This window comes from Lynx rufus, unplaced genomic scaffold (assembly GCF_022079265.1).
Source record: "Lynx rufus isolate CCGP_SWC_20201006 ecotype Redwood Valley unplaced genomic scaffold, mLynRuf1.p SCAF_14, whole genome shotgun sequence".
NCBI classification, from domain to species: Eukaryota; Metazoa; Chordata; class Mammalia; order Carnivora; family Felidae; genus Lynx; species Lynx rufus.
In genome coordinates this window covers 11273058-11300144 of record NW_025814828.1, presented here as the reverse complement: position 1 = coordinate 11300144, position 27087 = coordinate 11273058, and the positions used below count along the sequence as shown (strand labels likewise).

At 38.8% G+C, this 27087-nt stretch overlaps 1 protein-coding gene across 2 annotated transcripts in view; it reads right to left on the bottom strand.

Annotated features, from left to right (window-relative positions):
* Positions 1-671: 671 nt before the first annotated feature.
* The window catches only part of MOSPD2 (motile sperm domain containing 2), a 53850-nt gene continuing 27434 nt past the window's right edge, over positions 672-27087 (bottom strand). The window contains exons 8-15 of one of the 2 annotated variants that reach the window (XM_047075918.1): positions 19483-19607; positions 16025-16201; positions 15279-15391; positions 12700-12796; positions 11752-11848; positions 11256-11385; positions 3398-3500; positions 672-1289 (exon numbers count right to left, since the gene is read on the bottom strand). In XM_047075918.1, the coding sequence (XP_046931874.1) occupies positions 1248-1289; positions 3398-3500; positions 11256-11385; positions 11752-11848; positions 12700-12796; positions 15279-15391; positions 16025-16201; positions 19483-19607 (884 nt within the window). In that variant the 3' untranslated portion in view covers positions 672-1247. Of the gene's footprint in view, positions 1290-1333; positions 2831-3397; positions 3501-11255; positions 11386-11751; positions 11849-12699; positions 12797-15278; positions 15392-16024; positions 16202-19482; positions 19608-27087 lie in introns of those variants that run through there. The other variant, XM_047075917.1, reaches the window with a different exon arrangement.

Genomic DNA, 27087 nt, shown 5'->3' with positions numbered 1-27087 from the left:
GGTTCCTGTCAGGCAGAAAGGTGTACTAGGATTGAGGGGATGTAGGGCAATTCTGACTCACGTGGGGCAGCTCTAGTGAAGGCTCTATGATAGAGCCCCAAGTCATGTCAATGAGTCCAGTGTTGAGTCTGGGGGAAATGGAGAGCTGCACTGAAGAGTAGCCAGGCTCTGGCCCGGGTTGAGGAGAAACGGGACATACGAAGGACAGGTTTACCCGATAACACAATTGTATCTTTGGAAGCTTACAGCACTGTCCTTATAAAAATGCAAAGCAGGTACAAAAGAAATTAATGTCATCTTTAAAAGGTCAGAGCGAGCCTGAACATTGATTTTAAGATGCTTTATCAATTAGAGACCAGAGGTTTTTCCTGATGATATTTATTTCATAAATGTAATTATTTTTCTAAAACATATTAAAATAGAAAACATGTTCTTTTGATCAATTATACAAAGAAAATACCAATATAGTAATAAAAATACTGAAAATATATGAAAAGCACCAGAATATTAGAGAAATTACACTGGCAACAATTCTAGGAATATATTTTTTTTTTGCAGTTGTACAATAAAGTGCTATTAAATCCAGTCAAAATTAGTGGAAAGATATAAAAACAGTTATGGTATTATGAAATTTGAGGCAAGGTTTAACCGCAGTTGCATTTTTAGGCTACTTTGAGACCAAGCTAATAATATTTTATTAATGTTTTCATGGAAAATCTATTGATTTCCATTCTCAAGCGAAAATCTCGATCTTAATGTTGATCCTTGGTAATTTGGTCATGAATAGGTAATGACAAGATTAAAAATAAAATTATTATCAGAGTACTCAAAGTAATAGTCACACAAAATGTGATAAAATCAAATGAAGACAGAATAAAATCTGATGTAAATAAGTGATTAGTTAAGACAAGAACAGAAGTTTAGATGCCTTTGATCTTATAATTTTCAGTAATCTTGCATAGTCACATTTAGTAGACACACAAACGTTAACAAGATACGTTATTAAATTCAACTGGCCAGACATCAGGGAAGAACATTGTAGTGAGTCCACGTCATTTTCGTAGGAAACATTAAAGGGACACTGTTAGGACAATACACTTCCAATTCTGACCAATGATTTCCCCATTCATTTGCTGAGGAACAAAGAACATACACAAATGCTTTGAGATTAGGTTATATATAGCCGGGGATCTAACATGGAAAGGGAACCGCTGTGCACACACACAGGGAGATACTACGGGGAGTACTTAGGGTGTACTGAAGTCACTTTCACGGCTGGAGTTGGCAAACTGCAACAGAAAAACCCAAATTAAGACCAAGTATCAGACCAGTGTCCTTTTAAGGTTTTATTGCTAGGCCAATTTTGAAGGGACTCTATGAAATCACCACTCTCTACAACTCGACTTTGGAATCCTCAGCTTCTCAAGATGAAAGCCGCCAACCCTACACTTCAGAATAAAAAGTTCTCCAAACGTGGCTCAATCAAAACTCAACATTTATTTAACAGGCAGACTATGTTTTCTTTCAGATAGTTACACGTGAACCGACGAGAACTGAAAATGGCTGTATGAGTGAGAAAACAAACTGATTTCATCCGCCTCTGCCCCTGCAAGTTGTATCATTTTAGGAATTTAGGGACCACCCTCAGGATTACTGTGACGAAGGCAGAGTATCCAGCAAGTGCAACAGCCCTGGTCTAGGAATTCTAGTTTTCATTCCTAAATGGAGAACCGACACTTGAGTTTTGATTCCCCACCCCCCCACGCTTATAGGTACTCCAGTGTTGTGTCAAGTTTCCTTCTTGTGGCCGATTTTCACGCGAAACTGAAATGTGAATGAATTCTGCTCTGCATCTCAAAACCAAGGTTTCAAAGAAATTTTAACTCCTGTCATTTAGAAAAAGGAGGATTAGACCCTTATAAGAAATGCAGCATGGGGGTCAGTGTCCCGCCCCAGTGAGCGATGGGAAACTGCATAAAAAAGACTGGAAGAGAGGACCAAGAAAACCCAAGCAAACTTAGTTTCCCAAATTCTGTCTAAATGTGAGTGTTCATAAAAAAGTCCGAGATTAATAAAAGGCAGACTGTTAAGGAAGACAGATAAGAAACAAAGGCTAAAAGGTGGTTTGGCATTAAATTGTTTCACATACCCAAAGAATATTGACTAGCATCTGGAAGGAATTCTCAAAATTACAAAGTCATGTTCACAGAAATTAATCTGTATTAAGTACGGGTTTTTTTTTTCAATATACATGTTCTATATACATAGTATAGAAAAGCTAATAAGTTGGCTCAGCTATAATGATTTTGTCATAAAAAAAAGATTACATTTTTTGGCTGTGACAAAGCTTGTTATGTCTACTTTTCAGTCCAGCTAATGTATACATATAATAAAACAAACTTTAGAAGTATTCAAATCAAAAGGAAAAAATAAATTATATCTAAAGTATTAATTTACACAATGGCTATGCCTTCACCTTATTAACTATAGCTATGATCTCTTATACTCAATTTCTCCAGTGTTTCCTCATTCTAACAGAGTTTATTTTCGAGACACGTATTTGTTCCCCTCTAAGTGTTGCACGTTTCCTTTCAGGAAGCACAGATGTGCAAAACTTTTAGTAACATGAAGTTCTGGGTCTTTTTCCAACTAATGAGCGAAAGAGCCATGTTTCTCACTGAACGCCACTTCTTTAAGTGTACAACAAATAGAAGAAAGACATGACAAAAGCAAGCAAGAGCATTGTTAAAGAAAGCAGCAGCTGCTGGAACCAGATACACCGCTGAACTTGGTCTTCAAGCTTCCTATTGCTTTCTAGTAAACGATTGAGCTAAAGAGGGAAAAAAAAGGATGAAAGATGCATATCAGTAAAACAGTACATTAACCATGTGAACGACAACTAGGAATATTAGAAATCCAAACATTTACAGGATGGGGTCCGTCTACTCTGAACAGCTGGGAGCAGGAAATGCAATGAGGGATCACATCTGTTTGGTGAACAGATGTGCGCCTGCTCACTCTAGTTTTGGAAAGATCTAATTTTCCAGTTGAAAAGGAGCAATGCAGTCACTTTCTGCAGGTACCAAAGCCAGCGAGTCAGAGAGTCCCTCCAATCTTTTTCGAATTTAGATGGTACCTCTTCCATGAGATCAAATTCTTGGATACTCTCCAAAGCGCCACACCTCGTCCAAATTAGAATGGCCAGAGCTTTTAAAAAGTTAACACATCTCCAAAAGTAACTCACCGCTCACCATTTCCGATTTGGCTGCCCTTCACAAAGAAAAGAGCATTTCTGTCGCGTCTATGCCAAAGGTTCTCTCTACGTCAGTGGGGAAAAAGTGGATTTCTAACGTTGGTTAGCATTTACAACTTTGTTTTAGGGAGAAAGAACACTTACTTGTAGATAAAGATCTTCACTGGTTTTATCTGACATGTTAAAAGCATTGTCTTTTAATGTAAGGGTGGTTGGTTTACTGCTCTCAACAATATGGCATCTTAACCTGTGGAAATGCAAAGGAAACAGGATTGTAAAAGTAAACTATAAAATGAAAAGAGTTAAACAGAAATCTACATAACAGAGATGAAAGCACTCATTCTTCTCCCAGTTACACATAAGGTAGCAGCACAGCGTGTATTCATCTTGGAAGGGGAGCAGAATTTGCCACCCCAAGATACACCTCTCTGGCAGAAGGATTATCTTGGGCTCGCTATTTTTTGAGAAACAGCAGACATAAGAAAAGCTTTGAAAATCTTTTGTCAGGGACACTGACATTTATAAAGGTAATCTACACTTGTAAGGGTGTTTTCCTCTGTGTACCAGAGGGGGTGACAAAATCTCTAGAAGGGACCCATCTAAATCTGCTTAAGGACCTTACCCTCGTTTACTGTGATTTTCCTGACCGTCTTCCCTAACTGACTCGCTGATGCCCCAACATCTTGTCTTGGGCCATCTGGGGGAGTTTTACTGTTTCCCTGGGTATGTCCCGTGTATACAGGAGGTATACGTGTTATTCAACTTCTGTTTTCTCCTATTAATCTGTCTTTTATTCCAGGGGGTGGAGGTCTCAGCCAAGAACCTAGCAAGGTAGAGGGAAAATTACTTTTCCTCTCCTACGTTTTGGCAACCTACGATGGGCCCTGCTGGGACACCGTACTCACTTAGGCACCTACAGATGGGATCCTGGAAAACTGGCAGAAGCCAGTGAAGGGTAAAAATTCTTACCTACCAAAGTCAGCTCTTCTAGATCTCACACTAGTGCCAGGTCGAGAGAGGTAAAAATTTCACCTTGTCCCTACCTTTCCAAATTTAGGTTAGAAGAAAAATCGGTCAAATGGGGTTTTCCTTTCCTCTCGTTCTATGTATTGAGAGCTTGGGTTTGTAACCAGCAAGAATATTCTTTTTGGTCTCTGCCAGCTGGTGGATGCACAACACACAAGGTGACAGGCAGCATTCTCTCTGTCCGGCCGTGCCAGCTTGCAGGGCAGTGGTCATTTGGGTCCCCAGTCCGTGAGGGGACTTTGTGCTGTCAAAGTCCAATCCAGGAGCACTTCCCTGGTGTCACAGAGCACAGGGTCTGTGACTGGAGGCCTCGCACATTGTTGTGGGGAACCGGAGCTGCCATTTTCACGACACTGTTCTCCCCACTTGTGGCGAAGAAAGTCTTTGCTTTCTTATGCTCCCTCTCTGAGGGCTTCAGTGTTGGCACCCTCTTTTGGGAAGCCTCTTGGGTCCATGGTTAAGCCATCAAAAGGCCTGTTGGTTTGAGTTGCTATTGAGATTAATATAAGATCCAACTTGTCAATGCCAGATGGTGGATCTTTTACATTTTTAAAGCTTCTATGCTGAAAACACTGTTAGAGAGCTCTCATCCTAAACAATGGTGGTCTTGGTAGCTCTGGAAAGACCAAATTGAAAGAAGAACATGACCCAGTATGGCAGCTGGCCTGAGGAACTTCCTTAGAAAGAAGAGATTATGAAGTTTTCAATCTCTACTTTCAGAAGATAACCACCTACCAAATTTAGAGAAGAGGTGAAAAGATCAGTCCCCATTCATAGGGACTGTGACTGGCTGCTAAGGGTTGTTCTTCTTATCCATGATTATACTGTAGTTATCAGATAAACCACATGGTCTCCTGGGGAAAACTCTCCTCACCAGGAACATGACCAGAATTTCTCCCAGGCCCTCCTACAAACGTTCAGGAAATGGATCAGCTGCAGGCTGATGTCTGGGGGCTGATAGAAGCAATAGAACAGGTTGTTTTTCCCCCTGAATTAAATTGGTTCAAGGATGAGGTAAACACTTAGAAAAAGGACAGCATTCAAAGGCCTTTGTTGAATACTTTCTATAAACTTTTTTTTTTTCAACGTTTATTTATTTTTGGGACAGAGAGAGACAGAGCATGAACGGGGGAGGGGCAGAGAGAGAGGGAGACACAGAATCGGAAACCGGCTCCAGGCTCCGAGCTACCAGCCCAGAGCCTGACGCGGGGCTCGAACTCACGGACCGCGAGATTGTGACCTGGCTGAAGTCGGACGCTTAACCGACTGCACCACCCAGGCGCCCCTCTATAAACTTTTTAAAGGCATGCCACATTAAACCCTAAAGCTCCAGAACATAGAAATCACTTTCTTTCCATCTTAGTTGGAAATCATCTTCCTGATATAGAGCAGACTGAAGAAAATGTAGCTGGATGGGTGGGTCAGTCCCCTGATCCCATTCAGGCTGCAACACAATTATTTGAGGAATTAAAAGCAACCATCTTTGATTTGCAAATCTTTACAAAACCACTAGTGCAACACTGGAAGCAGTTCAAAGTTTGTCTAAGCTTCCCCATCCTAAAACCTACCCTGCCCGCACCCTCTCCCCCAACCCCCCCCCCAGCTCATCTGCAAATACATGTCAGTATTGTGAAAGATCAGGACATTGGAAACAGAAATGTCCTGGGCTCAAGACAAAGAAGGAAAATAGAAACAGTAATTACTGAAGACCTCTGATAATAGGCAAATGTACCCCAAAACTGCTTAAAAAAAGAAATAACAAACCTTGATACTTTGTGCCTTTCAGGTAAAAATTTTCTATCCTCTAGGACGTGATAGCTAGCTCTTCGAAATACAACTTTAGGGTAAACTTATTCCAACTGCCAGAAACGCAGTTTGGACCTAAATGTTCTTTTACAAACTAGTGAGTTTTGTGTTATTGTACCTGATTCATGGCTAAAATTTTAGAGCTAGATACCTCAAAAGTCTCTGAGTCTATATGTTTCCGTGTGTCTATATATGTTATGGATGCGTAATATTTTTCTACTTCTGGACGGTATTGCCAAAATTAATTTGTAAAAGCTCTATCTGACTGGCTTAAAGAAAAATAAGCACTTATCAAATTAAGTATTCCTAAAACTCTTAGAAATATAGAAACTAACCCAAGTGTCTTTCAAGTTCCTGGGATGTGGAGTAATCTTAGGTAAAATAAAAGCTGGTCAAGTGTGTTGGTTTAATTAAAATAGGCACGTCTTCAAAGTTATCAATATTAGATATAATGCAGATATGCAACTTTTTTCTACTTGAGTTTACTATTCAAATAGGTTCACGTTTTTAGGTAAGTTGGGTAAGAGTTTTTAGGTGAATTTGTCTACTTAAAAACAGCTTTTCAACTCTGTTTGGTAACTTGAGTTTTGCTAAGTAAAATAGGAAATTATTTCCAAATAAGATAAAATATTGAAACATTACTGAGCACAGGTTTATCTACTTTTGGCTTCTTATTACAGACGAACTAAAAATATTTAGTCTGTTAGTAAACATATCTCGTGCCACACTGAAAAACTGTACCATGAGGAAGCATATGCTTCTAGAAATTATGTATCCCTGAATTTGCCAATCTACAGAATGCTGGTGTTAAATGACCACAATTGTTTACTACTTAATTTTCACTAAAAATTATTGTTTCTAAGAATTCTGATTCATATATGTAATTTACTAGAAATAATGGAGCTACTAACTCCACGTGCAAGGAAAGTAGGATGTGTTTTTAGCTGAGGAAAGGTATGGACACGTATTTTTCTTAAGGGGAATAAAAGTAATTTTATGCTGAATTAAAGCTGGTTATTTCTGAATAGGGAAGAAAGCAAAGAAAACTTCTCTTCGTGTAGTCAAGCTGGCCAAAATGGAATTTGTTACGAGGGTTATAAAAATAAGCTTTCATATCAATAGTGTACTCATGTAAAACTAAAAGTTAACATCTGCTAAAAGGACAACATTTTCTTGGACTATCAGTCAGCTACTGATAAGAGACGGTGAAAGGTTTTTCTTTAGCTTTTAAGTAATGTGCCTAGAAAGCAAAAATTGTGTGTTTTATCAAAATAATTTCCTGTGCTTCATGTTATCTTTATCATCAGGTATTTGATTGCTTAGGAAAATAGTCTTCTAAAGATCAAAAGAGCTAAGTTTTACTCACAACGATGTAACTTTCTGCATTTGCCTTTGACATTTTATTGTTACTATGGTTAAATGGATAATTATTATTTCATGATGATCTAGGATTCTATTCAGTCAAGTGTCTAAAACCTTCTGACATTTTTGACAAACCCCAACTCAAATTCTAACTGAAGTCTTTTTGACCTTGAACTATCTCTGGAATTTTTCAGAGGGCCTCTGGAATGTATGGAAAGATTAGTTTTATAGCTCTTTTTATAAGAGAGAACAAATTAGGCTTATTTACTATGTTAAGTTACATGGGAAGCACTGTCAAATAAATAATCCTAAACCTTCTTTAGGTTGTATTTGTATGGATACGTTATTAACATAAGTGTTCCAGAAATTGTATAAAATTCCTAGAAATCGGCTATGTTCTAGTATAACGTTATTGTTTGTAATTCTACTTATTATCTTACAATGTTGTATGCCACAGAAATAACCAAATTTCCTTGTCAAAAGCCTTATAATGAACTCTCATCAGGTCTGCAACCATGGCCATTTTTAAGTCTGTCATTTATAGAAGCTATTGTTTTACTCGGATCCTTTCGCAAATGTGCTTCATCTTCAGAGATTCATGGCAAGGTACTCCAGAAAACAGGTTTCTGATGACTTTAAGATCGTAAAACTGAACTGGTAAGAATTTCCAGAATAAAAAAGCTGGTTTCAAGCAGACCAAGAATTAATAACATGGGAGTGAATGAACTGATAATTCTACTGTTTAGGACTTTTTTGAAACACTGCTGGTTCTTTAATGTTTTGTTTTCCAAGGTTTAAGGAAATATTCTACTCTTTTCTCATAAGCTATGATTGACAGAACTATACCTTTGTAAGCAGAATTGAAACAAGTTTTCTCCCTCTGTGGTCCCTCCAGCATTCAGAAACTCAAAGTATTCTTTCATGGAAATACGGGTTTTTTTTTTTTTTTTTTTACATCAATTCAGTAAGAATCTCTTCTCCTTGGAAGAGGACACAATTGGAAGCATGGTTATATTACTAAGGCTCTGACTTGAATGTCTTATTTGAAAATGGTATGCATAAAAATCAGGTATGAATAGACAGTTTTAAGGGCCTAAGACTGACTTTAGGGACCCATTAAAGCCCCTTGCAAAAAATAGACCTGTAACCTTACTTACACGTTTCTGGATGGCCTTACCAGGTAAGGAAGGTCCCTTACCTTGGCAGGCTCAGGGGCTTCAAGAAGAGAGGAATTCATCTAAATCTGCATAATAACCTTACCCTTGTTTACTGTGCTTTTCCTGATAACCTCTCATTACTGGCTCCTCTGCTCCCACACCCACTCCCCCCACTCTTTCTTCTTTCACTGGAGATGGTACTGAAGGTGGGGAGAGGGAAAATTATTTTTCCTTCCCTACCTCTTCCTACTTTATTTTTCCATGTTTATGTTGAGAGAGCATGAGAGCAAATGGGGGAGGGGTAGAGAGCGGGAGAGAAAGAGAATCCCCAGCAGGTTCCGCGCAGAGCCCTCGAACCCCGGTGAGATCATGACCTGAGTTGAAATCAAGCGTTGGGCGTTTTACCAACAGAGCCACCCAGGCGCCCCACTTCCTACTTCTTAGTGCATGTGTAATAACACAAGCAATTACAGATACTGCTCAATAACCTACGGGAAGTTTATTTTATAGGGTAATCAGTTCAACCTACCCGATCTTCCTACTTATTTGAAGGAAACCACCCTTTCTAGGTGGGAGTCAGTGCTTTACTCGGGCCTTCAGTACCAAACCACCAAGTCTCCCTCTTTCTGGGAGGTAAGTGATCCTCTCTTGACTTATAGAAAACCAAACTATGAGCAATTAATTAAAAGAAAAAACCCTGCTTTTGAGGGACTGTTTGCAAAGAACTTCAAATTAATCTCCATCTTTTATACCAGTGTTACATAACCTTTCCATTTGTTTTCAGAGCCATGCCTTTGACAAAAATAAACTTGGCTAAAAACACAAAGTGGAGGGTGTCACAACTTGGGAATTTACTCCATCCCAAAACAAGTCAACCCCATCCCGAGCCTTAACCTGTATCTGGGTTCCTTCCTCCTTCCTAAAGAAAGCTGACCCTTACCTTGGATGTAAGTCTTGTCCCTTCAGCCTTGTCAGAAATTTCACTACTGGTGATTTACCCTGTCCAGGTGGCCTCTCTCATTGAAAAACCCATGCCAGACAACTGCTTCATCAACCCTGCATTATTCCTTCCTCCAGCAAGACTACTCTCTAGAACAGTCGTACTACCTCCATTTCTTTGGCACCTGGCTCCTGCCAACTGAAACTGCCCACCCCCCCCGGGTGGGCAGTGATGACTTCACTGCCATAAAGCTTGTCTTCCTAGGCCCTCTCCTGTCCTCCTCCCCTCTGACAAGATCACTTTTTGCAGGCTTGTTCACAAAGGTAAATCAGGTCAGGTGGATGCTCTCCTATCTGCCTCTGTCCAGCCTTCTTCCCACCCTGAGTCCTGTCACTCTTCTCTATGTGGTCCAGCCACATGTGTGTTCTTTCAATTGCTTTTGAACAGTTAACTCAACCATGACCGTTACTAGGTTTTCCAGCTTCTCATTTATCAAATGGGATAAAGAACTACTTACCTCCTAGGGTCATTTTAATGACTAAGTGAATAAATAAGAGTAAAGCACTTAAATAAGAGCCCGCTGCCAGCCAGTCCTGTTTTAAGTGTTAACTCAGTATCAGTCTTTCACTTGGGTCTGGTCTACACTGTTTTCCACACTGCCCCCAGAATAATCCTTTAAAAAAAAATAAGCCAGATCACTTCCTGGATCTGCTGAGCACCAACTGTAGTTTCTCCTCTTAACATCAGAAGTCTTCGCTATGGCAATCATTTGCATTCCTACTATCTCTTTGACCTCATCTCCCACCAAGCTGCCCTTAACCTCCTCGCTGTTCCTTACACAGGCCCAGCACACTCCTTTTTCACTTGTGGTTCCCTCTTCCTGGAAAGCACTTTTTCTAGTTCTATCTATATGGCTTACACACTCTTTTCCTTCAGGGCCTACAAAAGTGCCATCAGAGTGGCCATTGTTTACCCACCAGTCTTTGTTTTGGGGGGCTGTCCTTTGCATTGTGGGATGTACAGCAGAATCCCTAGTCTCTACCTGCTAGATGCCACAGTACCCCAATGCCCACTTGTGACAATGAACAATGTTTCCAGACACTGACGAGTGTCCCTGGGAGGCAGAACTGGCACACTACAAAAGAAAACCACAACACTCCTCTCTTTTCTCCTTCTCTGTGTATCTTTGCATGCACATACATACTTGTATATGCCCATGCAGTCCCAGGTTTTCCCCCTAATACATCATAGGTACCTTTGTGTATCAGAACAAGAGACTTCCCACACTCTTTTGAATAGCTGCAGAGTACTCCTGCATACATTCAAGTGCGTCTGACCGTTGCTTCACTGGTGACCATTTAGGTTTGTTCTTTCCCATTTTTTCCTAGTACAAATAACGCTGCAACACACACATTCTAGGACACAAAGTGAGTGCTCCTATAAAGGGAACGGCCGGGACAGAGAGATCTAGGTTTGTAATTTTGGACACATCCAGATTCTTGCACAGTCCTGTAAGCAAGTCCCTGCTTGCAACCTCCTTGAGAAACTCCAGATCTCATTCCTGGGCACCCCAGAGCCCCACACAGCTCAGGGCCCACACTAGAAGCCTAAGTGTCTGCCAAATGCTAGAAGGAAGAGACACCTGCCTAGTCCATGCAGGCATAGCTCTCTGATTCTTCCCATCACATTTGAGAATCTGTAAGAAGCATACCTATGTTCCATCACTTTGTTTCTGGGAACCTCTTTCCAGAACTGAGTCAATTCTGCTGGGCCCGTGCCAGATGACTGTTCCATTTCTGCAGCCATTATCAGAAAACGGTCTTGGGCAGAGACTGTTAAACCTGCATTCCAAAAGAGTAACTTGTTATATAAACAAGCCTTTACAAAAGGTTGGACATGTTGGTTTAAGGCATTATTCTAGAAAACAATGGAAAAAGGACAATATGGAACCACCCTAAAAAGGAAAACGTTTTTCTAAAAATTCAATTTCAACAGGCGTCAGTTTAAACAATTTTATGCATTAAAAAACCATTCTAGTGAGACCCATTTACCCATTTCATTTTACACACGAGAAAATGGATGCCTAAGAATGCAGCGACGTGACGTGTTGACACTCGGATTTCCGGCTTCTAGTCCAGCTCTACGGACTCACCAACCAGCCCCAGGTACCCCAGCACACCCTCTGAGGCCATCACGTGACAACTCACCCCCGTGGGGAGACACAACTATGTCAACTGAAGCTCCAGGGTCACAACTGCTGTTGCTTGGCTTGACTCTGTATTTTTCTGGAGCAGTTGTTCTCACCTATTTATGAATAGAGTAATCACGTAATCACTAACAGCATAATGATAAAACTGATCTTGGGGGTGGTAAATGGCTTGAAAGTGATTTTTAGAAAACTAGCAGTTAATAATAAAGTCTACAAAACACCTACGGTGGTCAGGCATAGAATGTATCTTTCCCCATCAACAGGAAAACAGTATCTTTATTTTTTAAAATCTCTGCTAATCTTGGAAGTCCAACTGTCACTCAGCCTTCCTTTTCAACAAAACAATCTGTGCAGTATCCTATCTGGCAATTGCCTAAATTTAGTAACACAAATTCTAAAAAACCGTATTAGGACTTGTTATAATAGCGTTGTCCAATTAAAAACACTAGAAAATCAAAGAAAATATCCTAGTGGTCCAATCTAAATTAAATAGATGATTTAAGGAAATAATTTCTACAATATGGGGCAGTGACAGACTCGGTCATTAGGTTAGTATCCAGCATAAACTACATTCCAAACTATATCTCACTTGGGGGAAAATGCACTCTTGATTTTATAGTTTTTTTTTTTTTTGCTATTATGAATTATTTATATGATGAAGAGTGATTTTCCTTGAGTTTTTATTTACAACAAACATTAAAGCCTGAGATTAATTTGGACATTAGCCTATTACGGCTCATTAAAGATTGAGATACAGATCCCAGGGAAAATTTTAGATAAGCTATGCCATGTGGTTAAAACTAGAAGGCAGCGTAACATGCCTAAAAATATCATAAATAAAAACACTGCACAAGTTACAAATCCTCAGTCTTTCGATTAAAATGTCTGAAATCACTTCCCATATCCAATTTCCACATATAATCTATTAGATCTTTCAGATACTTACCTTAAACGCCACAATGTTTTTAGTTACATTTGTCAACACTATTAAAGTTTTCTTCTCTCCAGATTCTGTACTTCCAAAATACAGTTCTTCTGCTGGGCTAGGTGGTAACAAAAACATAAGGCATTTGTGTTATTCAGAATAAATGACAATTTAATCATTAGCTGGAAGAAAAGCATTTAATATTATATGCTCATTTGTATAAAGAGATTTCATCAAAAAAAACCCCTACAAAACAATTACCTAATGTAGTTTGTGTTTTCTAGTTACTAATTGATTGCATGCTACTTAAAAGTCCTATGGTTGGCTTCCCCAAGATCAAAAGGTAAGTAGAAAAGGACAGAAGAAAGAATAGGATGATTCTGAATTAGCCTATAATCAGCACCATCTAAAGGTGCATTTAAACTCTTTGGAAGGTTACACATAATAAAAACAGAGAAGAAGCTGGCACTTCAACTTTAATTACAAACAGAATAGAATGGGGCATAATTTTATACACCAACAGAGAAAAGTCTAACGTAAAATGAACGATCATCAGGGATGTCTTGAAGTAACAGACTAAGGTCTTACTATGTAAAGTCTTTTTCTAAGTAATATGGAATACAAAAAACAAAATTTGGGGTGGGAAATATTTGTCAAACAGTAAAAGCAGTGAGCCTCAAAATACAAATTTTACTATTGTCACTGTAGAGCATGTGAACTAAAAGACTAAAGCAACATTTTATGTAGTTTTTATTTTTTTAATGTTTATTTTTGAGAGAGAGAGTGCGAATGGGGGAGGGGCAGAGAGAGAGGGAGACACAGAATTAGAAGCAGGGTCCAGGCTCTGAGCTGTTAGCACAGAGCCCCAAGTGGGGCTCGAATTCACGAGCTGTGAGATCCTGACCTGAGAAGTCAGACGCTTAACCGACTGAGCCACCCAGGTGCCCCATTGTGTAGTTAAATTTTTTTTTAATGTTTTATTTTTGAGAGAGAGTGCGAGCGGGGGAGGGGCAGACAGAGAGGGAGTCACAGAATCTGAAGCAGGCTCCAATCTTTCAGCACAGAGCCCGATGCAGGGCTCGAACTCACGAACCGTGAGATCATGACCTGAGCCGAAGTCGGACGGTCAACCAACGGAGCCACCCAGCAGCCCCTCCAGTTGTGCAGTTTAGTTACATGAGTCAAACTGTATCAGGTGCCTCCAAACACTGGGTAGAGGAGTGTTTTTGTTTTAGATAAAAAGGTGAATTGTTCAGACTGTCCTTGACCATACACATAAGTAGATTCATTTTATATCAGGAATGTAGGCATATCAGAGATTTATTTGGAGAACACATATTTTTAAGGACATGCTCTCCTAAGAGGGCTCTGCTCATCTTTGGACAAGACAGATTAGCACAGCTGCTGGCTTACTTTTAGAGCCCATCTGAAATATAACACAGAAAAGACCAGAAGGTTATGAATCTCAGAAGTACTCTCAATAACCACGAGACTGATGGGAGACAGCCGCTATTGGGGCACCTGTGCCTGGAGGAGAGAGAGGTGCTGTGACTTTCCTGGGGGCAGAGGCAGGGGATGCTGAGCCCAGACCACAGCCCTGGAAGCTGCCCTGCCCTACCCTACCCTGGCCCTCTCCTTGCCAGCTCTTGAAGCTGACCCTCGACATTCATGAGCCAAGATCTAGGATGTCCACAAGCCTCCAGTGAAAAGTGTGAAACTTCTAAACCATTATAGGGAAAGAGGAGAAACAAACTCCACAGGGGGGAAATGGCAAAGAAAACCCATGACCAGCAGAATATACATGTGGGACCCCCCCACCCAGAAATACACAGATGGTTGAGATAATCCAAATATAATAGTAATCCCAATGTATATAAACAAACCAGTCTTCTCAATTAGAGTATCAGTTTTTTTTTTAAAAGTCTGACTGTACCGGTCATAAGAGTCATACCTAAAACAGTTACACAGAAAAATTTCAACTATGGGACAGAAAATGATACATCAGGTCATCACCAAAGTTGGCATAGCAGTATTAACATAAGGCCATATAAATTTATCAACTAAAAGCATCATTAGTGAGAAAGAGATCTTTATGTAATGATAATTACAAACAATCCTGAATCTCAGGCTGAGTAACCTAGAAACAAAAATAGAGATGTGCTGAAATCGGGCTTTGGTAAAAGACAAAAACAAAACAAACCCCCCCCCCTATTTTTCTAGTCCAGCTTTAGCTTTTAGAAGGTCAAACTGATAAGTGCTTAGTTCACTGTCATCTCTGGCATCCTCAAAGTTGTCCAAGTCAAACACTATCAGTAAAATGAGAAAAATATATGTCATTCAGATTAACTGTTAATATATGAATATTCACTTTTATTACCTGATGTGAAATGAGGGCCCTTTAAACACACTTAATGGAATAACAAAAAGGTAGCTAACAATGTCTACTCTGTCTGGAAACCAAGGTGAGTCTTTGGATAACCTTTAATTAGAAAACTTGTGTACTGTTTTTCAAAATGTGGAAATAAATACATTTTCCCTCAAGATGATCAAGACAGATTATTAAAAAAAGCATAGCTAATAAAATCCTCAACTATGATTACCTGATGTGTAGTAAGGGCCCTTTAAACACACTCAATGGTTTTTTGAAAGCTTTCATTTTGGAATCAACCTTTTCATTTTCCTCTGCTTTGGAAGTATGTTCGGTAATGTTAATCTAAAGACCAAAAAAATATGAAGAAAGAAAGATAAAGAAATTTAGTTTCATACTGACAGCTGGGCAGTTCATTAGGTGAAAAAGTAAACACAGTGATTCAATCCAAATTACAATCTTTAACATAAGCTTATTACACCTAAATTATGTATTTGACATATATTAACATGACCATTAACATATACTTGGATGCCTACGACAGATAAGTCACTACAGAAAATGTAACATGGGCTTTCCCTTAGGGTCTTTAAATCTGTTCTAAATTATAACATTTATCCCTCTATCAAGCCCCTGATGACTCATAAAAAGATAACTAAGTGCTCCTTCCAAAACTGAAATAGAGGAAGTAGATAAAAGGTTTTAAACTGACTACTTTTATCCGATAAAAAATAGTTTTGATAACACAATTCCTAAGTGCATTTTGCCAATTTTTATACCAATGCATGAAATCGGCTTTGTCATACACCATAATGACACTTCTGGTTAGCCAGTGACCTCCTTCCTCTTTCTTTCCACAGACAAAATGTTGAAGGACAGGAAGTTAAATGAATTACCCAAAATCACATAGCTAGCTAGTTGCAGAACGGCGGACAGGCCACAGCTTTTGACTCAAATTCATTCTATTGTTAAGATTACCTTTTTTAGAAGAGCTGTTTGTTCTTCACTGGAAATTGTTTCCAAGGTTTCTTTGCCATCACTCTCTAGATCTTCTTTACTTGAAGCTTCATCTTCACTGGCAATAGGTCCATTTTCACACAATGGTGTCTGGAAATCATCATCTACTAGCGGTGGGTAGCTATACTTGAAAGGATCCTAAGAGAAAGGAATCGTATAACAGCCTGCTGAGAGGTGGGCAGACAAATAATTCTCTCGAGTTAAAAATCCACTCTCCGGGCCAACAAGCAAACCAACACAAAAAAACAGACTTAATTAGATAGTGAATTTTTTTTTTAAAGGAAGCATTTCAAAACACAAGGGGAAAGGGCAACAAGTGGTGTGGGCAACTGATTAGCCATCTGTAAAAAAACCAAGTTGGATCTTGAGCTCATTCTTTGTGCCAAAAAGAATTTCGGAGGAATAAAAACTTGAAAGTATGTATTTTTTTAATGTTTATTATTTTTTTAGTAAGCTCTACACCCAACATGGGGTTCGAAACCATGACGTTGAGATCAAGAGTCACCTACTCTTCCAATGGGGTCAGCCAGGTGCTCTGAAAGTGTAATTTTAAAAAAACATATAAGCTTAAAACAACAACAACAACAACAACAACAACATAAGCTCCAGAAAAACACAAAGAAGGATTAAAAAAAAAAAAAAACAGGGTCACCTGGCTCGTTCAGTCAGTAGAGCCTGTAACTCTTGATCTCAGGGTTGTGAGTTCAAGCCCCATATTGGGTATGGAGCCTACTTAAAACAAATACATTAAAAAAAAAAAAAACAGGAAACAAAACACAAAACCTAAGTAGTGAAGACCTTTCTAATCATAGCACAAACACAGAACCCAGCAGGCATAAAAATGCTGATAAAAAATGAGCACACTAACATGAAACATTTCTGAATGACAGAAAACAAAACCCAACAATCAACTCCCCCTCCCGAAAAAAAACCCGTAAAAAAGTTTTTTTTAAAGCCACAACTAGAAAAATATGTATCACATGTATCAGAAACAAGACAGCTTTTGTTCATATATACAAATCAAGAAGAGTGATAACAGAATTTTAAAAAAAGGAATGACACAGAATTCATAAAGAACAGACTACCTTTTAAATCATAAAAAAATGCTTGACATCACTTACAATAATAGAAATGCAAATTCAAACCACACTAGAATATTTTTCACCTGAGATTGTCAAAGGTTACAAACATGAGAGTATGTGCTACTGGCAAGGGTGTGGTTCAAGCATTGCCACATGTTACTGGGAGATGAGCACAATCTCTTTAGAGGGAAACTGGAGCTCACCTTCTACTTACACTGTTGAATCCATGTACCAAGATATTTACAAGGATATTCACTGTAGCACTCCTAATAATGGCAAGATTAGAAAACAACTAACAGTCCTTCCAAAGAGAACTGATTAACTACATTATGTTAAATCCACACAATGGAATATTCTGCAATGGTTGAAAAAATCAGGTAGACCTCTATGAATCAATATGGCATAAACTAACAAGAGATGAAGTGGGAAAACCAGTGAAACAACATACGGTATGTGACTGTTACGTAAAAAAATAAAATGGACAGAATATTTCCAGGAGAGAAAACGTGGACACGATGGTGGCCTCTGGAGAGTGGCAGTGGGCAGTCACCTGGGGAGGGACACATGCTTGGCACTATACTGCTGTAGTTTTCAATCTTCAGTATTGTTTGCTTTTAAAAAAATCATGTATAAGTATTACTTTTGGGGAAAAAATTATGTGAAAGAATATTAGTCCTACTATAATTCTGAGCAGTCCTAAAAAAATATACCATTAACGACAGAGAAGGGAGATAACCTTTTCTACTCCTAAAAGTAAAAATAATTTTTAGTAGGGGCGCCTGGGTGGCTCAGTCGGTTGAGCGTCGGACTTCGGTTCAGGTCATGATCTCGCGGTTTGTGGGTTCGAGCCCCGCGTCAGGCTCTGTGCTGACAGCTCAGAGCCTGGAGCCTGCTTTGGATTCTGTGTCTCCCTCTCTCTCTGTCCCTCACTCACTTGTGCTTTGTCTCTATCAAAAATAAATAAATGTAAAAAAAAATAATTTTTACTAGAGGCTATAAATTTTAAAGTTTATTTATTTTGAGAGAGAGAGAGACAGAGAGACAGAGAGGGAGGGGGGGAGGGAGGGAATATGAATCCCAAGCAGGCTCCTCACTGTCAGCCCAGAGCCCGACGCGGGGCTCGAACTCACGAACCCATGAGATCATGACCTGAGCCGAAATCAAGAGTCAGACGCCTAACTAAGCCACCCAGTCGCCCCTAGATGCTATTAATTTTAAGATATAACAATTCTAGGGACAGATTTATTAAAAACAAATCAAATATCTAGTTTAACTAAAGGTAGTACGTGAAATGAACCATACTGTGTTTTTCTAGGTTAAAATGTAAAATATAAAGCTTCAAAATAGGAAAGCAGCAAATTTCAAATTAAAAATACTGGTTCAAGTTTTTCTAACCAAAGAAATCTAAAGGACACAGCAAAACTTTTCATCTTCCCAATCACTTGATTCTGGTTGAATCCAGTTTTGCCAAGTAGGCAGTATCTGAAGTAGATTGTAAAAATCAAACAAATGAAATTTTATCAGGTTAACCCAAAGCATACCAAATCCATAGGTTCCATAGTTTATAAATACACAATACACAGTATGTTTCATTATCGTGTAGTGGGAAAAATTTAGCACATACCTAGTTATCCCCGGTCTCTTATTTTTAAGTACTAATACCATTTCAAAGAAAGGTGATAATATATATTATCTTTGAAATTAAAAAGACTGTTAAACAGTAAACAACTGGAAGCAAACTGAGACACGTGAAAAAAAATTCAGTAACTCACGGTTCATCTCTAGACACAGGAATACTATGTAGCCATAAATAAGAGTAAAACAGCTTTTCATATTGATGTGGAATGATCTCTAAGACATGTTGTAAAGAAAAAAGTAGGAGGCATAAGGGCGTAAAAATACACTACTTGTTTAAAAGCGATGAGAGGGAGGAAGAATTACATCTCTATTTGCTTGTGTGTGTTACATATATACTGTATTGCTTATGTAGGCAATACGGGTTCCTGGAAATAAATATAAGAGATGGAACTGGGGAGAAGAGAGCGATTGGGATAGCAGTAGAAAGACTTTTTACTGAATACCTGTGTCTGAATATTCGTATTGAATACTGAATACTTTTCAGTCTAGAACCATGTAAATATATAACCTACTCAGAATTAAAATTTAACAACTCAAAAACTTACATAAACATGTCTATCATGGTGCTATTCTGGAGTATCTATGACCTTTCTTTGCACGTTAAGATACTGCTGCTTCTTGTCCCTTAAGGCAAGAACACGGCTTCATGTGCCCCGATCCAGTCTTATTTTAGAAACATACTTCAAGTACTATACTTACAGTTCCACCCATGTGGGGAGGCAGGTATTCTACACTGACATAGTCTTGGACTTCATTTTTACTTGCAAACTTCAACAAACTCACTGCTTCTGGTCCAAGCCAGGATTTCACAATTTTGAAAGCAGCTGAGGAAAAAACAGTCACTTCATTAAATCCATTGTCTTTCTTAATTAATTTACTGTATGTGCTAATGCAAGTCTTCTGATATCAGTTTGGGCTAAACTCTGTCAACAGGTATCTTTGTGGGTTCCAAATGTTCCAGGAAGAGTCAGGAAGACTGAATCACCTTGATGTGCACCAAGACACTTAACAAAGTTTTGGCCTCTCTACAAATCTGTCAATGATCCCAACCGCTAAGACTCCCAGACACGGAATCAAATAGTACTGTGATTTGAGGGATAACTATGCAAGAGTATGGAAAGAGTCATTTTTCCTTACACTTCTGATAAACGCCCAACCTGAAAGACCTCCTCAAATGGGAAGTCAAGAAGAGAAAGAAGTGGCTCTCCTTATTTATGAGTTTGAGCTACACTCAGACTTCCATCCCAACCCTAAACATCTCTGCCTTTCTCCCAAGCCCTGCAGCTTATTTAATTGTGAGGAACTCACGGAATCTGCAAGAATAAACCGTTATCAAACACAACTGTTTAGTAATTACAATCTTGTTCTTTCATGCCATTCTAATTTAGATTTAGTTTTTTTAAACCTTGTTTCCATTCTGACATTCTAAACACATTTTAAACAAATTAAAAGAGGAATCCTGCATTAAGTTTGCAAAAGCATCAATGAAAAAACATCAGGAAATCACAGTATGATAAAAATTAAATCCTGGTTCAGGGAACTGCATTTTTAGTTTGGCTAATTATGCTTAAATTTTATGTAATATTTACATTTTCCTTAATTTCGATTTAAAAAGTCTGTGAGATGACGTGTTTGAAGCTAGGTTACTTGAATTAACTAAAATGCTAAATCTTATTTTTTTATAATAGTTTTATTGAGATAATAATTCGCATACCATAAAATTCACCCCTTTCAAGTATGCACATCGATGGTTTTTGGTGTATTTAGATAGTTTTATAACCATCCCCACTACCTAATTTTATTTATTTTAGACAGACAGAGAGAGAGAGAGAGCACGCACACGAATGGGAGAGAGGAACAGAGGGGGAGACAGAGAGAGAGAGAGAGTCTTAAGCAGGCTCTGCACTCAGCGCAGAGCCCGCCGTGGGGCTGGACCCCGTGATCCTGGGATCATGACCTGACCCGAAAGAGAGTAAGATGCTCAAACGACTGAGCCAGCCACGCACACACACCCCACTATCTAATTTTAGAATGTGTTTGTAACACCAAAAAGAAACCCCTATCTATAAACAATCTCTCTTTACCCTCCCTCTCCCATTCCTGGGCAACCACTGATCTACTTTCTGGATTGGCCTGTTGTGGATATTGCACATAAATGGAATCCTACAACACGTGGTTTTTCTAACTGGCTTTGTTCACGCAGCATGTGTTCAAGGTTCCTCTGTGATGTAGCATGTATCAGTACGTAATTCCTTTTTATGGCCGAATAATTTTCCGTTTTATGGATCTACAACATTTGTTTATCCATTCATCAACAGATAAACATTTGAGTACTTTCCGCTTGACTATCATGAAGAATAGTGCTATGAAGATCTGTGTGCAAGCTTTTGTGTAGACACGTGCTTTCAATCCTTTTGGGAACGTACCTAGGGATGGAACTGCTGAATTATATGGTACTTCTATGTTTAACTTTTTGAGGAGCCACCAAACTGCTTTCCAGAGTGGCCCCATCATTTTACATTCTCACCAGTAATGTATGAGGGTTCCAATGTCTCCACATCCTCAACACGTCTTTTCGATCACAGCCATCCGAGCTGGTGTGAATTAGTATCTCATTTGGTTTTGACTTGTAGTTCTCTCATGACTAATGATGTTGAGCATCTTTTTATGTGTTTATTGCCCATTTGCCTATCTTTGGAGAAATGTCTATTTAAATCTTTTGCCCTTTTTATTTGGGCCATTTGTCTTTTTATTGTGGTGTTGTAAAAGCTATTTATATATTCTAGACATAAGTCCCTTATCAGATGCACGATTTGTAAATATTTCCTTCCATTCTGAGAGCTGTCTTTTCACGTTCTGGCTGGTGTCGTTTGAAGCACAAAATTTGAAATTTTAATGAAGTCCAATGTATCTATTCTTTTCTTTTGTTGCTTGTGTTTTTTTTGGTGTCATATCTAAGCAACCACTGCCTAATGCAAGGCCACAAAGATTTATTCCTATGGTTCCAAGGTTTACAGTTCTAATTCTTATATTTAGGTCTCTGATCATCCATCTTGAACTAATTTTTGTATGTGAAGGGAGGTAGAGGTCCAACTTCATTCTTTTGAATATGGATAGTCAGTTGTCCCAGTATCATTTATTACAAAGACTATTTTTTCTTGAGAGAGATCTTGGGAGACAGTGGCAGAGTAGGAGCACCGTAGGCTCGCCTCGTCCCACAAACACAACTAGATAAATACCAAATCATCCTAAATGCCCCATCAATCGATCTGAAGGTTGGCAGAACTGCAACTAAAGGTAGAGAAGAAGCCACATCAAAGAAGGTAGAATGTAAGGAGACCTGGCTTGGGAGAGAAATGGATCACGGCTGCTTCAGTGGGAAGAGAACCTCAGTCATGGAGAAGGGCAGGTTAGAGAGAGAGAGTGCGTGTGCGCGACAGAGAGGCAGACAGACCAGCACACAGGGGAGCACGTGGGGAAAACAAACATGTACAGCAACTGGCTTGGAAAGTGAGAGGGCCTGAATTTTCTGAGTTCTCACAACCAGTGGGGCTTAAAGCCTGGAGTTTTAAAGGTCAGCATGCTTGGCTCTGGGAGAGCTCAGAGGACACTGGGGCTCTTCGTGGAGAGAAGGCAGGGCAAACAGGCCGTGGACATACAGCGAGGAAAAAGTGATCTGAAGAGCGCCTGGGGCACAGAGTGCAAAGGTTATTCGCTCATCTCGGAGCATGTTTCCGAGGGGCAGCATTCATGAAGAGATCCCTTCTGGAACAAAGAAACTGCTAAGTATCATTTCATTGCCCTGCCCCAGCGGAAGCCCAGGGCCACCTGTAGGAAGCAGTGCAGTGCTGACACTTGCTACTTAATTTGCTTACACCAACCTCCTCCATATTGCTGCGCTCTAGAAGAACCATCCTTCCCAGTCACGCTTGCCTAAGTCCCGGGTCAGCAGGACCCTTTCCCTAGAGGACCGGCCCAAAGCCCTGCCAACATGGTGTCTCCTGACCCAGGAGTTTTGTGAGGCCTTGGATCTGCTAGTGGCAGCAACAGGTCTCATTTCACAAGCAGACCAGAGCATACCTAGTTTAAATGTGCCACATTCAGGCCAGACACCAAAAACTGCTCACAGCAGGCAAAGAGAGTCTCTGCAAATGACTGGCCTGAGGATAAAGCAGCCAGGACACAACAGCAGAGCACACAGAGCACACACCGGAGACAGTCCCAGGAGCACCGGGCCCGGGACACTTAGACAGCAGGGCACCACGGGGCCTCTTCTTCATAAAGCCATCACCCTCAAGGACAGGAGACGGAGCTGCCTTTCCTAACACACAGAAACAGGCACTGAGACTTGGCCAAAATAAGAAGACAGAGAACAGGACAAGGCCACGGCTATGGCCAGAGATCTAAGTGAAACAGATAAGTAACGTGCCTGATGGAGAATTTAAAGCACTGATCGCAAGGATACTCACTGGACTTGAGAAAAGAGTGGAAGGCATCAGTGAGACCATTAACACAGAGATAAGGAATAACAAAGCAGAGATAAAGGGCTCAATAAATGAAGTGAGAAACACACTTGATGGAAATGAACAGCAGGAGGCTGGAGGAAGCAGAGGAACCAATTCGTGACCTAGAAGACGGAGTAATGGAAAATAATCAAGATGAACAAAAGAGAAAAAAAAAAGAATTACGCAAAATGAGAATAGACTTAGGGAACTCAGTGACTCCATCAAACATAATAATACTTATATTATAGAAATCCCGGAAGAAGAAAGAGGAAAGGGGGCAGAGAATTTATGTGAAGAAATAATAGCTGAAAACTTCCCTAATCTGGGGAGGGAAACAGATATCCAGATCCAGGTGGCACAGAGAACCCCCCCCCCAAAAAAATTAACAAAAGCAGACCCACACCAAGACATATTGTAATTAAAATGGGAAAATATGCTGATAAAGAAAGAATATTAAAAGCAGCAAGACAAAAGAATATAGTTACATACAAAGAAAACCCCATAAAGGTATCAGTGGCTTTTTCGGCAGAAACTTTCTAGGCCAGAAACGGGTGATATGATACATTCAAAGTGCTGAATGAGAAAAACCTGCAGCCAAGAATAATCTATCCAGCAAGGTTATCATTCAGAATAGAAGGAGAAATAAAGAGTTTCCCACACAAACAAAAACTAAAGGAGTTCATGACCACTAACCGAGCGAGCCCTGCAAGAAATATTAAGGGGACTCCAAGTGGAAAGGAGAGATCGAAAGTGACAGTATAAAGGTAGGAAACACAAAAGCAGTAAAAATGAGTATTTCTGTAGGAAATCAGTCAATGAGCTCATAAAATAAAAGGATGTAAAATATGGCAACATATACCCAAAAGAGGGGGAGTAGAGGAGGAAAGAATGGGTTCAAACTTAAATGACCATCAACTGAATAAAGGCTGCTATATGCAGAAGAGGTCATATATAAACATAATGGGAACTACAAATCAAAAACCACTAATAATTATGGAAACAATAAAGAGAAAGAAATCCATATATGCCACTAAAGAAAACCAGCAAATCATGAAAGAAAGACAAGAAAGGATCAGAGAAAATCTGCAAGAACAACCACGAAACAAGTAATAAAATGGCAATAAATACATAACTATGAATAATTTCATTGAATGTAAATGGACTAAATGCTCCAATCAAAAGACACAGGGTGACAATGAATAAACAAGACCCATCTATATGCTGCCTACAAGAGACTCGTTTTAGACCTAAAGACCCCTGCAGATTCAAAGTGAGGGGATGGAGAAACACATTTGTCATGCAAGTGGATGTCAAAAGAAATCTGGAGTAGCAATACTTATATTGGACAAACTAGACTTTAAAACAAAGACTGTAACAAGAGATGAAGAAGGGCATTATATAATCATAAAGGGGATAACCCAAGAAGAAGAAATAACAATTGTAAATATTTATGCACCCAGCATGAAGCTCCCAAGTACATAAAACAGTTAATAAGAAACATAATGGAACTAACATAAAATATAATAGTAGAGGATTTTAACATCCCACTTATATTAATGGGCAAATTATGTAAACAGAAAATGAACACAGAAACAATGGCTTTGAGTAATACACTGGACCAAATGGATTTAACAGACACATTCAGAACATTCCATCCTACAACAGCAGAATACACATTCTTTTCGAGTGCATATGTAAAATTCTCCAGAAGAGATCACATATTAGGCCAGAAAACAAGACTCAACAAATTCAAGAAGATTGAAGTCCTATCATGCATCTTTTCTGACCACAGTGCTATGAAATCAGAAGTCAACCACAAGAAAAAATTTGGAAAGACCACAAATACATTCAGGTTAAATAACATGTTACTCAACAATGAATGGGTCAACCAGGAAATCAAAGAAATACAAAAGTACATGGAAACAAATGAAAATGAAAACACAAGGATTCAAAACCTTTGGGACACAGCAAAAATGGTTCTAAGAGGGAAGTTTATAGCAATACAAGTCTACCTCAAGGCAAGAAAATTTACAAATAAAAAACCTGACCTTACACCTAAAGGAGCTGGAAAAATAACAAAGAGAACCTAAAACCAATAGAAGGAAAGAAAGAACAAAGATCAGAGCAGAAACAAATGATATAGAAATGAAAACGAACCTAAAAAACAAAACCAAAAAATAATATAACAGATCAATGAAACCAGAAGCTGGTTCTTTGAAGAATCCAGTGAAACTGCTAAACCTCTAGCCAGACTTAACAAGAAAAAAAGAGAAAGGATCCAAATACATAAAAATCACAAACAAAAGAGGATAAATAACAATAAACACCACAAAAATACAATTATAAGAGAACATTATGAAAAACTATATGCCAGCAAATTGGATGACCTAGAAGAACATTCCTAGAAACATATAACCTACCAAAACTGAAACAGGAATAGAAAATTTGAATAGACAGATTATCACCAAAGAAATTGAATCAGTAATCAAAAACTTCCCAGTAAACAAAAGTTCAGGACCAGATGGCTTCACTGGTGAATTCTACCAAACATTTAAAGAAGAGTTAATAATTATTCTTAAACTACTCCAAAAAAACATAAGAAGGAAAATTTCCAAATTAACCCAATGAGGCCAGTATTACCCTGATACCAAAACCAGATAAAGATACCACTAAAAAAGAGCTACAGGCCAATATCACTGATGAACACAGATGCAAAAATCCTCAATAAAAAACTAGCAAACCAAATTCAACAATACATTTAAAAAAAATCATTCACCACGATCAAGTGGGATTCATTCCTGGGTTGCAAGGATGGCTCTATATTCACAAATCAATCAACGTGATACATCATATCAATAAAAGAGCCATATGATCATTTCAAGAGGATAGAAAAAGCATTTGACAAGGTACAACATCCATTCATTGTTAAAAATCCTCAACAAAGTTAGTTTAGAGGGAACAAACATACCTTAACATAACGAAGACCATATATAAAAACCCACAGCTAACATCATACTCAACAGTGAAAAACTCAGAGCCTTTCCCTTAAGGTTAGGAGTAAGATAAGGATGTCCACTCTAGCCACTTTTATTCAACATAGTACTGGAAGTCCTAACCACAGCAATCAGACCACAAAAAGAAATAAAGGGCATCCAAACTGGCAAGGGAGAAGTAAAACTCTATTTGCAGATGACATGATACTATATATAGAAAACCCAAAAGACTCCACGAAAAAACTGCTAGAATTGATAAACGAATTCATTAAAGTCACAGGATACAAAACCAATGTAGAGAATTCTGTTGCATTTCTATACACCAATAAAGAAGCAGCAGAAAGAGAAATTAAGAAAACAATCCCATTTACAACTGCATCGAAGACATTAAGATACTTAGGAATAAACTTAACCAAAGAGGTCAAAGACCTGTATTCTGAAAACTATAAAACACTGATGAAAGAAATTAAAGATGACACAAAGAAATGGAAACAAATTCCATGCTCATGGATTAAAAGAATAAATATTGTTAAAATATCTATACTACCCAAAGCAATCTACACATTTAACCTAATCCCTACCAAAGTACCAACAGCATTTTTCACAGAACAAATAATATTAAATTTGTATGGAACAACAAAAGACCCTGAAAAGCCAAAGCAATCTTGAGAAAGAAAGCAAAGGTGGAGGCATCACAATTGTGGACTTCAAGTTATATTACAAAGATGTAGTGATCAAAATAGTATGGTACTGGCACAAATACACACACACACACATTATCAATAGAACAGAACACAAAATCCAGA